The sequence below is a fragment of the Aedes aegypti genome, chromosome 3 (genome assembly GCF_002204515.2).
Source record: "Aedes aegypti strain LVP_AGWG chromosome 3, AaegL5.0 Primary Assembly, whole genome shotgun sequence".
NCBI classification, from domain to species: Eukaryota; Metazoa; Arthropoda; class Insecta; order Diptera; family Culicidae; genus Aedes; species Aedes aegypti.
In genome coordinates, this window is record NC_035109.1 from 151,638,795 (window position 1) to 151,655,232 (window position 16,438).

Sequence of the window (16,438 nt, forward strand, 5' to 3'; positions counted from 1 at the left end):
TGGACGGTTATGTCCTTTGAAGGAAGCACCACACTAGACAACGGACTAGCATGCAACGCCCAGTGGCATAGTCGAAATACTTTCCTGATGAAAAGTTTTCGGACTGCAGTGGGAATCGAATCCACACTCCTTGACTCGATGCGGCTAAATGCTTGGTAACACTAACCGCACGGCCACGAAGCCCACGAAGCGACAAAAAATCATTTAAGGTTAAACAATTAGTTATACAGATAGTTTTCGAAGTACTCATTCAAAAAATGTGAAAAAGGTGGAGGTAGAGGTGGTCAAAAAAATTGAAATTTGGTTAGACACAATTTGTGAACCATCGCATACTTCATTTGACAATATCATACAAAATGGCATGCCAAAAAATATGTTCAATAAAACAATAAAGATGTTCTATAAAAATTTTATACGCTTAGTTTTGATGTATTGCTGGAAAATGACAAATGTTTTACTTTATGTTTCGCCATATATGAAGATGTTTTTCATTTAACATTTGAACAGTTTAAAATTTATAAGATTCAATCAGTTGTTTTTATTAATTAATTTATTTGTTTTTTTTTTTTTGTGTAAGGTATGACCCTTACATATTTATGTTCAGGTATTCAAAATACTGCATCATTATTAAATTAATTTGTTCGTAGGTTCTAAGTCAAACAGTAGAATTGTTTGACTTACAAATTCATTACATTTTGCAGCACTATTAGCATTATTGTATCAAGTCCATTCCGTTTACCTAAAACTCAACACAATCCTATTTTCCATCCCTTAGGCTGATACAAATATTAATTTTCTTTTATGTCACCCCCCCCTTCAAAAATCCGAAAATTGTGAGGGGGAGAAAAAAAAAAGATTCATCATTTTTTTGACATCAGAAAGGCTTTTTTCCAATTTTTAAAGTAAAAAACAAGTGAAATAATGATCCAGAGGACGTTTGAAAAAAGTTAAACAATTATCGTTAAACATAAATATTCGAAAAAAATACTTTTTTCTATTTTAATATTTTTGTTCCTTATTTATTTTTATCCCCCCCCTCGTACCTTCCAAGTGGTCTCGGACATAAAAGAAATTTAATATTTGTATCAGCCTTATGGCGTTTGCGTGGTCAGTATAGATTATTGAGCCATTCCATTACCCCTCCAAGCATCGGCTTTGGATTGACTTGCGCCCTTCTTGCTACACCAAACGCTGCAAAATGAAAATGATGGCGTATCGGAAATGTCACCCCTCACTTTTTTACGAGATGAATAAGACTACTACAGTTGAGGCCTTCCTTAGCCGAGTGGTTAGCGTCCGCGGCTACAAAGCAAAGCCATGCTGAAGATGTCTGGCTTTGATTCCCGGTCGGTCATGGACCTTTTCGTAATGGAAATTTGCTTGACTTCCCTGGGCATAGAGTATAATCGTACCTGTCACACGATATAGAGTAAGGTGGGGCAAAAGTTCGACCTTAGTGGTATAATCAAAGTTTTCAGCTTAAGAGCGCTAAGCTGAAAATTAGGCTCCATCCTAGTTGGGACGTAACGCCAGAAAGAATAGCAGATGTCTCAAATAAATCCAAATTTGCTTACCGGAATCTCAAAAATCTCTTCGAAATATCAAAGTTTCTACGGAAATTTCAAAATACCTTTCAAATATCAAATATTCAAATATCAAAGCTGCCAACGTTTTCCCATGATATTTACTCAAATTTTAATGATTCCATTCATTTCAACAATCTCAAAGCATGAGTAGCAACCTCTGAAGCTAACTACCAGTAGCTTTGTAGTAAATCCTACCTTTATTCATAGCAACGCGTTGTTTGTAGTATGTTCGAAAGCTGTAGAAAGAGAAATGACACAAACATGTTCCACACGCAGCGAACTGGACTATCGAAATTCATACATTTTGCCTTATGAAAGATGGAATGATTATCGCAATACGAACGCTTTATGTATTGTTTTAGCATCACTCAACACCAAGGCGTCGATAGGCGCGGGGTGTACGCACGAGCCTATCGATCGCAATGTCCTTGGTTTGATTCCAGGTTGCCGCGAAAACTATTTTTATTTTCAAATTTCGGTTTCATAAGGCAAATTTATGAATTTCAACCCGATTCCTTGTGGCGAATTTTCATAAGGGGTTCCTATGTTTATCGATAGTCGATTTGCCTGAGTGCACTCGTGTTCCACATTATAGCGTTTACTACCGATAATGTAGTAAACTCAACTTTACTACATTTTATTCATACGGCCCATTGTATGCTAAATGAAGGGACCTAAGAAATCATCGACATATAGGGAGAATCGAGATGTGCAGAATCGATTATATTTCGCTTCTCCCTGCGAAATTTATGTTTTGTTCACAAAACGCTTTGCCCGCAATACATTGACTACCCTAATAAAAATTTGTTGATGATTATCCGAAATCTCAACTTTCAGAAGTGTTTTATTAACGTGCAGTAACGCTAGTAACAAGCTGCCACCTATATTTCAATTAAAATACAAAACCTAAAAAAAATAACAATAATTCGCATCCTACAATATTTCTACTTAGAGCCATAGTTAGTATCTTAACTTTCAGTGGTATTTTTTTCAATGTGTAATAACGCTGATAACATACTGCCACCTATTTTTCATAATACCAAACCAAAGATAGTTACAAAAAATTGCCCTAAAATATTTCTACTGAAAGTCTGAGTTAGCAATATAATAAAATAAAATATAACAAATTATTATGAATATAATTTGCCATTAAAAATGGAACAACCAAGTTAGCATATTTTCTTAAATGTAAAATTATGCAATTTTATTTTTATTTTTAATACCAGGCTAACTAAAATCCTAAAAAGAATTTTTTCTAGGTCCAACATAAACGTAACGGTGCGTAACAGATCTACTTTATCATTTTGCATTTCGAATTTTCTGATTTCAAAACAAAACAAACATTGATCTGCAGTTTGCAAACTCAGCGTAAAAATGAGTAACATTGATCAGCAAACATTCGGAAAGTTAACGCCAAGGCGAACGGTCCTATAATCGGAGTGTAGCTAAAGTGAAATTTCCGGGTTTTTTGAGCGACGGTGAAAAAAGGAGGTTTTGTTTGTGAAAAAGAAACGCGGTGTAGTAGTTGAAAACAACAGTGAAAAAGTTGAAATAAACAAGAGTTTTGCGAAAAACCAGTTTTTCTTGAAGGCAGCAGAAGGATACAAAATGGCGGAAGGTGGCGGCGGCTCAGAACCGCCGGACCCAGGAGCACGTGGGGAATCAAAAATGGCGGACGAAGCGGCAAAGGACATGAAAAATACGCAGAAAGTACCGGAACAGGAATCATATCTGTACACGATTCGCGACGAGGCACCATATCGTGTTTTCGTTGAAAGCACAGGAGAGGGACGCATCAACAAGTTTGCAGTAGGATCGATGATAAGGAAGTTGGAAAAGTACCGAAACCATGTGACGGATCTACGATATCTTGGACGTAACAAAATCGTAGCATTCTTCAACAGCTACATCAAAGCCAACCTGTTTGTCGGAGATGAACGCTTGAAGGAAAAAGGATACAAAGCCTACGTACCCCGCCATCTCATCAGCGTGAGAGGAGTGCTGGTCGGAATCCCAACCGACATCACCGAAGAGGAAATCATGATGGAGATTGAGAGCGAATGCCAGGTGATCGACGTTTACCGCCTCAACAGATTCGTTGATGGAAGAGCGAGACCATCAAACAGAGTAAGTGTAACCTTCAGAGCCAGTCGGCTACCGGAAAAGGTAAAACTTTTCTGTTGTACGAATCGAGTACGACCATACATACAAAGGGTGTTGTTTTGTGGCAAATGTCATCGCTTCAACCACAAAACTGAAAACTGCAAAGGACGACGACGATGTTCAAGATGCTCGGAGATACACGATGAGGACGATGACAACTACACAGTATGCAAAAATCCAACCAAATGCTTTTACTGCAAATCCTCGCACAGCACCACGGACAAAAACTGTCCGGAAAGAGAGAAACAAGAACGAATCAAAGGGTTGATGGCAAAACGTAACCTAACCTACATCGAAGCTCGAGAGATGTTGAAACCTCGCCTGGATAGCAACATGTATGATCTGCTGGCAGATGCCGCAGAATACCCAACACCAACGGAGACTTTTGCGAAGATGACAGCAGGGAAATACACGAAAAAGACAACGCAGAACACAGGAGCACTACCCAAACGAAGAGCAGAGCCGCAAGCACCGAAGCCACAAGGAACAGTACAGCAAGCCGAAATTGCGAACGAGAAACGAGTGAGAATCGAAAAAGAACGCAACCGTATTCTCCAAGAACACCGAATGGAGATGTCATCTGAACAAGGAACAGCATTGAACAACAAATACGCCGTAACCGACAAAGAGCGATGGGAAAAGATAGCCGAAGAAGCTAAGCAGGCAGCAAACGAAACAGCAGAACGGAACATGCGCGGAGCATTAATGAATTTCTACACCGATCTAGTACAGAAGAACGATCTACCTCAAGATTTACACGAAAGCATAAAACAAATTTCCAAACAACATTTCAAGCTAGATAATGCAATATTCTAATTATTCTCTTTCTTTCCTTTAAAATGGCTTCTTTCAGATTGCTACAGATAAATATACAAAGCTTATCGAAACACAAAGAGGAACTTCAGAGGTCGCTGATTGGAGGGGACTATTCGGCGGCCTTATTATCGGAGACGTGGACAGATTCAAACCAGGAACAATCCAGTAAGTACAACATATCGCGATATCACAAGTTTTTCAAGTCTAGAGAAGATAACTACGGAGGGACTGGGATTTATTTGAGACAGGATTGGGGATACTCTATTATAGAGTTCCCGCTTTTGTCAAGAGAAACACAGGTAGTAGGAATAAAAATAATACGTCTGGACATGGTCATAGCTTCCATATACATAGCTCCTTCCATAACAAACCAAAACTTAGAAGAAGATCTAACTAAAATATTTGAAACAATAAAACAATTCAAAAAGGTTATAATTGGGGGTGATGTAAATGGGCACCATTTCGCCTGGGGTAATAATTACAGTGATAGTAAAGGGGAAATTATAATGGACAAAATTAATGAATATAATGTGATTCTTCTTAACGATGGATCAAAAACATACTTTCCAATAGAACTAAACAAAAAACCTACATCTATAGACATTTCTCTTAGCTCTCCAGATCTCTACAACAACATTTCATGGCAAACTTTGAATTATAACATTGGAAGTCATCATATAGCAATAGAAATAGCACTTACAACAGATAAACATATTGAAAAAGAAAAATACATTTACAATCACAAGAAAATAAAACAAAAAATCAGTGAACTAGATTTAACAGGTATCACAGATTTAAATGATTTTCAACATAAAGTAGAACAAATATATAAAAATAGTAAAACTAAAAACAAACACTGTCCAAAATTTTGGTGGTCGGAGAGAGTTGAAGAGGCATGGAAGAACAAAAATCAAAGTAGAGCAGACTATAATAAACAATCATCGCTTGAAAATCTCCTTAAATTCAAGAAAGCACAAGCAATTTTTGATAAAACCAAGAAAGAGGAAAAATGTAATAAATTTATGGAATTTGTAGCTGGCATTGACCCATCACTAAATTCTTCCCAACTCTGGAACAAAATTAATAAATTAACTGGGAAAAATAAGAAAAAAATAAATAATAACATAATAGTAGAAGACAAAAATCTAGCAAATCAGTTCTTGGATAAACACTTCGGAAAAAGCAACTTTGTATCAGTAGAAGGATATTATGGTAGTGTAGACTATAATTTGATGGATTTGACAAAGTTCAATAGCATACTCGCAAGCAAAAATCCAAAATCCTCTCCAGGGGAAGACAAAATCTCATATGACATGCTCCGTGCACTAAGCATAGATTCAAAATTAATAATCATCAGAGAAATAAATAAAAACTGGAAAAACTGCACACTTCCACTTTCACTTAAAACGATAAAAGTAGTAGCTATACCCAAAACTGGTAAAGACCAGTGTAACATAGACGGAAAACGTCCAATATCGCTAGTACCTACAATAACTAAAATAATAAATTCAGCCGTTTTGGATAAACTTCAACAATTTGCAGAAACCAATAAAATAATTCCTAACACCTCTTTCGGTTTTAGGAAGAATAATTCTACTATCACTTGTACAAACTTCGTAATAAATACAGTTAAAAATAATAAACGGGAAGGATTCCTAACAGCAGTAATATTTCTGGATCTCTCTAATGCATTTAACAAAATAGATACACGCATATTAGAACAAATTATGAATACATACTCAATACCATTCGAAATAGTAAACTGGGTAACAAACTTTTTGAAGAATAGAAAAATAATTTTTAAAACTAAAAGTGAAACTTTAGAAAGAATTGTGTCAAACGGTTTACCTCAAGGGGATGTATTATCGCCAACATTATTTAACATTTACACCTCACAGCTTCACCAAATATCAAATAATGACATAGTATTAGTACAATTTGCCGATGATTTTGGACTTATTATAAAAGCAAAATGTCTAAATGAATTAAATGAAAAGGCACAAGTAGCTGTAGATACGTTGAATACCGAAATGGAAAAACTAAAATTTACGGTGAACCCTGAAAAGACGAAAGCAATACTATTTCAAAACAGTAATAAGACCCTAAACATAAAAATAAATGATCAATTAATTGAAACGGAACGACATCACACTTACCTAGGGATAACATTAGACAGGTTTCTTAGTTTTGGTGCCCACATTAAACAAATTAAAAATAATATAAATGAAAGAATTAATATGATTAAAGTTATTAGTGGCATTAAGAAGGGTAGCCATCCGCAAACATTAATAAATATATACCAAGCCTTAATAAGAAGTACTGCTGAATATGGTGCCTCAGTTTTCAATAATTCAAAAAAAAGCAACAAAAAATATTTGCAAACTGCTACAAACGCTGCTCTTAGAAGGATAACCGGTTGTACACGTTCAACTCCTATAAATACCTTAATAGCATTATCAGGCCAAGAACCAGTAGAAATACGCCATAGCTATTGTACAGCAAAAGAAATAGCCAGGAACTTTCACTGCAATAATATTATCTGCGAACAACTTAAATCAATAGATTTTGAGACAACATCCACAGAAAAATTATCTTATTTAGAAACTGTTTACTTTGAAAATAGAGAACTTATCAATAGTATATCCCCCTTAGAAATATTAACACAGAAACCACTAAATTTAGTTATAGAATCTGATATAAAGCTAATAACTGTTAAAAAATCAAATTTAAACCCAATTCAACTAAAGCAGGCTTCGCTATGTATGATGAATGGCAAATATAAAGACAAGGCAAGAATATTCACAGATGCATCTAAGATCGGCAACGTGTGTGGTATAGGAGTGTTTAACGAATACCTTAAGACGAGACAATCATTTAAGCTACAAAAAGAAACGTGTATTACTACGGCAGAATTAATTGCAATAGATATTGCTCTTAATAGTGTGAGAGAAAACAACATAAGTAACGCTATAATATACACAGATTCTAAATCAGCATGTACGATATTAAGCACGGCGTGTAAGCAGACTAAAAATGCAAAATTATTAAACGATATGCTGTATAAAATTGCACAATGGGGGGTTACCATACAATGGATACCCAGCCATGTGGACATTAGTGGAAATGAAATAGCTGATGCTTTAGCGAAAAAAGCTACAACGGGAACTATGACCATGTCCAACGTTATATTGATTAAAGACGCATTTATGATTCTCAAAAACAATAAATTGACAAATGTAAACCTGTGGTATCGCGATTATGCTGAGGTTGAAGGGAAAGGGATTAAGTTCTATAATTTCCAAAATTCAATCGGAAAAGAACCGTGGTTCTTTGGTGTGGATCTGTCTGCAACCGAGATAAGGCTGATGAATAGATTACTTTCTGGTCACGACTACTCGAAGTTTTGGCTGTTTAAGATGAAATTAGCTGATGATTCAAACTGTGAAATTTGTCAAGAGCCTGAAACAGCAGAGCACGTCATATTAGTCTGTAGTAGATTTGGAAGAATCCGATCAAAATATTCCTTTGAATGTAAATATAGATCTTTGCTTGATCTGTTCAAATCTAAAAATATTGCAACATTTAAAGAGGTAGTGAAATTCTTGAAAGAAATCAAATTAGATTTATAATAACCTGAAGCAAAATAATTATTAATGTGAAACGCATGAACTGTTAAATGCTAGCTCCCAACGAACTGTCCATGTGACGATAAAATCAATAACAGGGCAATATAGTCTCTGCCACTCAGCCCTCCCTACCGAGCTGTTTGATGACAGCTCAAACAGAAGAAGAAGAAGAAGAAGATCAGCAAAGAGACCTAACCAGTTTGTTTCGATTAGCAAAGTAATGTAAGTTATCTTGTTATGTACTAATATAATCCTTATGTCATTCCTTCGCAGGTCCCTCAATGCCGTCGAAATGCTGCAAGTTGGAGGTCGGATCGGATCATCTTCACTTTCCACCCAAACATTCCAGTACCTGATTGTGATCGATTTCGAGGCCACCTGTTGGCCGGCAGAAGATGCCCAAAAATGGAAGAAAAATGAAATCATCGAATTTCCGGCAGTGCTACTGAACCTGTCCAACGGACAAATCGAGTCTGAATTCCGCCAGTTCGTGATGCCCATCGAAAATCCGCGGTTGAGCGATTTCTGCATCCAGCTGACGGGCATTCGCCAAGACCAGGTCGAAAACGGCGTTCCTCTGCACACATGCTTGTCCTTGTTCGACAGATGGCTCAAGAAGAATGTCCTCGGCGACCGGGGGCTGATTCTACCGAAGATGGCCCCCAGCAATCCTACCGGAACCGTTGCTTTCGCCACGTGGACCGATTGGGATTTGGGATCATGCTTGACCAAAGAGTGCACGAGGAAGAAGATCAACAAGGCGGGCTACTTCGATCAGTGGATCGATGTTCGCGCCATCTATAAGGTAATTTTTGCACGGTGCTCCCCAGCCCGTTGTGATCAGAAAAAATGTCAAATCTAAGCTTATTGCATCTTAAAGAAAAATTTGAATGAAGCTTGCACTACTCTACTCTACTAAACTTCTTTGACATTACAGACATTTTACCAGCACAACCCAAAGAGTTTTGCGGACGCTTTAACCACGCTTGGAATGCGATTCGAAGGGCGTCCTCACAGTGGAATGGACGACTCGAAGAACATTGCGCGGGTGGTTGCCAAAATGCGTCGCGAAGGTGCCAACTTTATTATCACCAAAGATTTAAGGCCATTTGAGCTGCTCAATAAATAGAATGATACCGAAACATGCATTAACTGATTCAATCCGAATTTATATATTTACTTTCATTCGACTAGTGGCTCGATCTAGAACAAATGTCGGTCAAAACCTCAAACCCTGTTTTAAATTACTTAAACTATATATGCCATATTTTATGGACTTTCATTTCTAAATGTTCCTTGTTTTGGACGGATAATGGAGATATACAGTATTGGACAATACATTTTCCACTTTAACAATGTTCCATACATAATGACCAACAATAGAAGTGGGTAGATCTCAGGCATTTTTTGATCGATTTATATGAAACTTTTACAGCACGTCCGATATTACTTCATGTTGAATATTTTTGAGTATTTTTGTCACGTAAGCACGACTTAAAAGGTAATAACAAATTAGGCCCCAAGCACAATGTGAACGGCAACGCGGTACAACGGCAAAACGGCATGCCCATTTTGATCTACACATTACTTATCAATCCCATGTTGACTAAATCCTTTTCAATATTGACTTGACAAGTAGAGTGTAGATCAAGATGGGCTTGCCGTTATGCCGTTGTACCGCGCTGCCGCTCACATTGTGCGTGGGGCTTTAAACTAAACTGAATTTTTGACGAAAACGAATCAAGCCCTACACGAACACTTTTGGTATTTGTCAATTAATTAAATTTGCCCGCTATGGTCAAACTCTTATTGCTTTTGAACTTGTGATTTTTCGGTCAATAATATATGTTGAAATTCAAGTGATGTCTGAAAAACTGTAAAAATTAAATTCAAAGCGGTCCATAAATATCTCAGATCAAACCATACCTCAATGCAAGCATCACACATTTCATCAGCCTCAGCATCATTATTATATCTATGTCAGTGGCGCAACCAGGGGGGGGGATTTGGGGTTCAAACCACCCTTCCCCCCCCCCCGAGCCGAAAAAAATTAAGAATTAGCAAGTGTATTTTGAAATTTATCACTACACATCCTACAAATAGAGAGCAGTGACTTAGTTTGCTTCATATTAACACTGTGAGTTTTAGTAGTTTTACAGTTACATAATCAAAATCGTGTTTTTTAATACTTGTCGTGTTGATTTATTAAGCATAAGCATAAGCATAAGCATAGATGACCGTACAATTCGTAGTTGCTACTCCGTGATTGACCAGAACAATCGAAGTTGCACAGGGAATTAATGAATGGGGCTTGGGATTAGCTTACCATTCTTCAATGTGCACAAATCGAGAGCTCAAATTTAAAAGTCAATAACGGCGCCGGCCACGTCCTTACGGTCATCGGGAAAGGGAAGGAATGTTAGTGTGACTACCGTTGTTACTAGAGACCGAGATCACCTCTGCATCTCCACGGTTGTCATGGAGAGGATATTGGGTTAGTGGGATAAGGTAAAGATCTGGGAGTCACCAATGTTTGGTGATGCGATCCATGATATAATCACGCCTAACCGGATTCGCGAAATAATTCGATAATCGCATTAAACGCCGAACAAGTGTTCGTCACTCGCCCACGCAAGAGCAAGCGACGCGATCAATAGATCAAACACTACTAGCGATCCGCGGCGCTTTTTCATTTCTCTGAGCGAACGACGCGCGACAAGTTTGATCCTGCCCCCATCGCCCGCCCCCGCAGGAGCAAGCGTCAAGGTCGAAGGATCAAACACTACTAACGAACCGATCACTTTTCCACCGCTTCACTACCGACGCGCGACATGTTTGATCCTGCCCTCATCACCCGCTCCCGCAGGAGCAAGTGTCAAGGTCGAAGGATCAAACACTACTAACGAACCGATCACTTTTTCACCGCTTCACTACCGACGCGCGACATGTTTGATCCTGCCCTCATCACCCGCTCCCGCAGGAGCAAGTGTCAAGGTCGAAGGATCAAACACTACTAACGAACCGATCACTTTTCCACCGCTTCACTACCGACGCGCGACATGTTTGATCCTGCCCTCATCACCCGCCCCAGCAAGAGCAAGTGTCAAGGTCGAAGGATCGAACACTACTCAATACTTGTCGTGTTGATTTATTCAAAATTAACTGAAAATTGTTTTTATTTTCAATTCGTTTATTTGATAGGCCCAAACGCCCTAGAGCTTTACGGGGCCGATTAGTGAATCTTTTACACAAAATATAATAAACTACTTGGGATCACAACCATTATGTGAACCCTGGATTGCACACATCTTTTTGTTCTCCTTCATACGCCGAGTTGACAGCCTTCGTTTGTATGTAGAATCGTTCATCTCGTATGGTGAAGAAGAGTCGCTCCCGTTGTCAGCGTCGTCATCGATCCTGGTGCTATGATGTTTTGCGTCCGTAGGTAGTATTATCGATATGGAGTCGGTGGTTGCCTTATCGTCACGTGCTTCGTTGTTTTGTGGCTCTTGATCATCAAGCGAGTTGATTATTTCGACGAGTCCGTCACTGCTGATCGGGGGGAAATCAGCGTCGCAGAACATCTTTTCGGTTGGTGATGATGGTGTGGCTGATGTGGTTGCTGTTTTTGCGTGTTCAGCTGCGGTTACCTCCAGGCATTTCTGCTTGGGATGAACCGCCTTGGAGCACCATTTGCATGTCTTAAGCTGGTTTTTGTGCTCAACGAAGCAGACCTCGTTCTCGATCGTAATGTACGACGGAATCGAGCCCTTTAATCGCATTTGCAGCACTCTCACTCCATTGGGTATACCCGGAAAAAATTGTCTCCATCTCTCGCTTTGGATTGATATTACATCTCCAAATTTAGCCATGAAATCACCTACCGTTTTGTGAGGTACAGAGGGAGGGAGGTCATGTACCCTTACTGTAACAGCCTCACTATCAACGTATATTGGAATTTTGAATGCTTTGTTGTTGCAAACAAAAATCCGCTTTATATTGTGCGCTTGTTGATAGCGCAGCGCGGTGTCATTGTCCACCATTTCAATGAACACACACTTTCGAGTATTATGAAGCTGAATACTTCTAACATCAGAAAGTTGCAGCTTCATTCGTTCTCCAAAAACTGATGAACTATTCCAGCTTCAGGTCTCGCTGGAAGAACGCTCAAGTCCACCACTAGTGTATTCTTCCTAATACTGAACATTTCAACCGAAACGGAGCTCGCGAGCAAAAGTGTAGACGTCCGACGTAAACGAGTGTAGACTATCAACTGGCTGAAAATTGTTACTATAATAAAGTTTTTTGAGAACTTTTGATAATTTCAGTAGTAGCGCTGTTGTATTTTGTACAACACAAGTGCAAAAACCTCGCTTATCGTACTCAGCATTAGCGAGGAACTTCTGGCAGTGGTCAACGAGAGGTCAACATAAAATGCAACATCCGAAACATTAAAATATTTTAGCTAGCTTAGTATTTAGCCAAATTTTTCTACTATTTTTCAAAGGATATGAGAGTGCTATCGAAGCATTTAGCTGCCGATATAAGCATCTTTATCATATTAGGTATTACATTTAAGGTGAAACAGTTTGGAATCAACTTCTAAGATCACACTCAAACTTCAAAGGCACAAATCTCGCGAAGGAAGCATCCAACAACAGTGCACTTTTTTATTTTGGCTTTGTGCACAAGCAGAAAGCTTAAAATTAGAAGATCAGAAAGGTTTTCCAACTATTTATTCAGTTTTGTGCCTTTGAAAACGTGAGTAGGGGCACAAGTCGGCCATTGTGCCGGCCATCTTTGGATTCTGAGATGTTTCATCTTAATCCGTGATTGAAATCCACACAGTAAAAGCAAAGCTTGTTTTTGGCGTTCAGACTAGATTCTCCAGATTGTTGAGTCTTTAAAATAAGCCAATAATGCTTCCGTTTGCAGTTAAGTTTTGCATTTCTGGTCTGCTTCCGCCAAACTGCAACAATATAGTAGCTATGATTTCTATCGCAAGTTTCTGCCCTTAAAGGCCATTCTCATCGTTAAAAACTTTAGAACATATTTAAGGAACAATAAAGATGGACGATTACACGGTGTCACGCCAACGTATTATATTCTTGTATAATCCATTTTTACTATGCGTGTTAGAATAGTGAGTTTTACTTACATTCTTCAAGTCGATTTTTTCTACTAAAAATACCTTCTCAAATAGCATTACTTTTAAGTTCACCATCCCCCCCAGAGCCAAATCCTGGTTGCGCTACTGATCTATGTCATAACTTAGTCAGTTCTCATACTTGTTCTGGCAGAAAAAGCATGCCCATGTAAATAATGAGTTTTCCAATTTGTTTCTATTTATCTGGAGGCTGCATTCCGAACAAAGTACTTTCACTCGATTACCGAGATTATTCGTGTTACTGTATTTAACGTAATTATTTAGTAACTAAATTTTAGTTACAATTCTATCTCGACTGCGTGTCGGACACACCAACGGTACTCACAATATGGGCAATGAGCGGCCTTTTCGCAAAAAGTGCAATGTCTGCAATACCACGATGACCGTCAAACATCTGTTAATCAACTGCCCTTGTTTTCAAACACTTCGGGATCGCTATAATATCCCCGCTTGCAAATGAAGCTCCTAATGAAGCTCCTACACACTTAAAAACGAAATCGCTGTTCGGTAAGTTATATTATTATTTTATTATAATAATAGCTTTCTTCAAAGATGCGGGACTTTACAACAAAATTTGAGACACTAAGGGTCTGTTCACAAATTTCATAACGCTGAAGGGGGTGGGTGGGTGTCTTCAAAATGTTACAGCTCATACAAAATTTGTAAAACATTCATACAAAGTTACGAGGGGGTAGGTGGGTATCAAAAATGCCCATTTTTGGCGTTATGAAATTTGTGAATGAACCCTAAAGATGTTATCTTAAAACCACTAAACGATACACGACAACGCTGACACCATCTTGCTAGCGATATGGATTACCGAAGGACTTCGACGCCTAGAAACGATACCTGATGACGTCTATGCTGACCTCAAATGGCGAACGATTTGGTTTACTGTATGGATTTCAACGCTTACAATAGAATAGCCTACAATTTTAAAATGTATATATAAAGTTTGAATGACAGGAGGGCCTCTCAACGCGAAGCCCTCTCTTACACAATGATGGAGACGAACCAGCCACAGTCTGAAAGTCTCGATAATAAAGATAATAATAAAATTAATAATAACAATATTTACAATTCAATTTTTTCATTAAAGTACTCTGACTTTTGAAAATCTCTGTAGAGAAATGCTTATAAAATACAACAAATACTGCATCTTTGATAAAACATGGGAAGAAATCTTGTGGAGTTCACGTTTTTCTTCATGCTGATAAAATTTTTAACCAAGATCTTCCGTGTAATGTGTTTTTTTTATTTCAACAGCAGAAGGAAATTGTTTGTAAGCATGAAAGCATTCATAACATTATGTAATTTTACCACTCGCTGTTAAGGTGAAGATGAATCAAAGCCACACCTCAAATTTTTAAAAGCTCAAATCTAGAGAACCAGACGTACGTTTAAACTGAAAACTTGATCGATTGTGCGCCGTTAAGGGTGCTGAAAAGCAAAAGATAGTCAAATTTCTTGTAAACTGCACAATTTTCATGTACAGTGACCGGCGAAAAAAAAAGATAATGTTACCTTTTTCCATACATAATTAGGGGCCGTCCATTAATTACGTAAGGGTTTATGGGGGGAGGGGGGGTTTGAGATTTCTTACGCGCCATACAATTTATTATTTATTTTCATACAAAATGTCTTACCATGGGGGGAGGGGGGGTTGAAAAATACCAAAAATTGACTTACGTAATAAATGGACCGCCCCTTACCAAGTTTGGTAGCTTGGATCTTGGCTCCTAGAGCTTTGATTGGGCTGAAATTTATTACTGCAACTAGGAAATAACTTGAAATTAATGCTATGAAAAATTCACAACATTTTGATCACCCACTCTAAAGTTATCGCAAAAGGGGCCTCAAGCCCTGCCCATATTTTAGTACCAAACGCTTAAGTTCAGGCCAAAAAAACAAAATACTCAATTTTTAATTGTTTTACGTTGGTTTCCAGCCAAAAATACAAAAGTTTTCTGTAAAATACACAAATAAATCAAAACCAAATTTTTTACATTTCTTTCATTTGTTATAACTTTAAAGTGTGTGATCAAAATTTTGTGAGTTTTTTAGTGTGGCGTTAGAAAATTCAAGATCCAAATTTCCAAACTTGGCCATTTTGTATGATAAACGGCAAAATGATCTCTTTTTTTCGCCGGTCACTGTATGTACCAAATGTGAGATTTTTTTTTTGTTAAGAAGGCTGTCACAAATATTTTTTCTTTATGTCTAAGACCACTTGTACGGGGGCAAAATAAATAAGGAACCAAAAAAAAATGAAAAACAATATTATAAGTTTTTATTTTTAACTTTATTGGTTGTATATTTTTCCATCGTCCTCTGTATCGTCATTTTTGTTTTCCTAAAGTCTGATTTGTTGCTGAAATGGAATCGCTAAAGAAATTTCTCGCCAATCCTTGCAGCCTAAATATTATTTTCAATGATCCTTTAAGATTCCGTGTCCCTTCCAAAATGTCAAATAGGAATAATCGCAGTTTTTGAAAGCTGTGGATTCTTTGTCGACTAAATAAGGGTCCAACTCATTATTTATTGAAGTTTAAACAGCGTTATTCAATATCAGTCATATCAGCTAAAAGCTGTACTAAAACTATAAATATAACTAGCGATCTACAATGGGGAATCACTCGTTGGGGCTCCGCTACATGAAATGACTCGACGATTGGGTATTGGCTGGTTGGAAAAAATCCCAACTATAATGGGCTTGTTCATATATTTCATAACGCTAAAATTGGCCATTTTGGACACCCACCCACCCCTTTGTGACGCTTTTTGTATTGATATTTTTTCTGTTTTTGTACGAACCGTAACATCGAAAGGACACTCACCCACCCCCTCTAGCGTTATGAAATTTATGAATGAGCCCTAGAACACTCGAATGTCATGTCAAATTGACGACGTCTGAACGCCGCCGCATAGGCCTTTTCATGTGACAGATCCGTCTATGCATTTGTTTACATCGGTGGAGGACCGGTGCTAACACGGGCCTGTCATTTTCATAGAAAAAATGTCAAAGTGCTTCCCGATCAGCTGATTTGAGACGTCATTTGAATAGGCCTATTAAAGTCTCC

General features: G+C 37.9%; 1 protein-coding gene across 3 annotated transcripts; it reads left to right on the top strand.

The window, feature by feature from the left end:
* The first annotated feature begins 2,908 nt into the window (after positions 1–2,908).
* Positions 2,909–9,326, top strand: LOC5569647 (ERI1 exoribonuclease 2). 3 transcript variants are annotated; one of them, XM_001652859.2, is made up of 4 exons: positions 2,909–2,973; positions 8,369–8,408; positions 8,465–8,996; positions 9,129–9,326. In XM_001652859.2, exons 1-4 carry the CDS (start codon positions 2,961–2,963, stop codon positions 9,318–9,320), a joined length of 777 nt encoding a protein of 258 aa, XP_001652909.2. In that variant the 5' UTR covers positions 2,909–2,960; the 3' UTR covers positions 9,321–9,326. The 3 variants fall into 3 exon arrangements, with proteins under 3 accessions (XP_001652909.2, XP_021708678.1, XP_021708679.1); XM_021852986.1 differs by having other exon boundaries at positions 2,959–2,973; positions 8,369–8,413; XM_021852987.1 differs by lacking the exons at positions 2,909–2,973; positions 8,369–8,408 and adding an exon at positions 4,146–4,730.
* The last annotated feature ends 7,112 nt before the right edge of the window (positions 9,327–16,438 follow it).

What these genes read in the sequence shown, in the direction of transcription:
- LOC5569647 (XM_001652859.2), top strand. An exon ending in AGTTTGTTTCGATTAGCAAA is followed by an intron (nt 8,409 to 8,464) that starts GTAATGTAAGTT and finishes ATTCCTTCGCAG; the next exon opens with GTCCCTCAATGCCGTCGAAA. An exon ending in ATGTTCGCGCCATCTATAAG is followed by an intron (nt 8,997 to 9,128) that starts GTAATTTTTGCA and finishes TTGACATTACAG; the next exon opens with ACATTTTACCAGCACAACCC.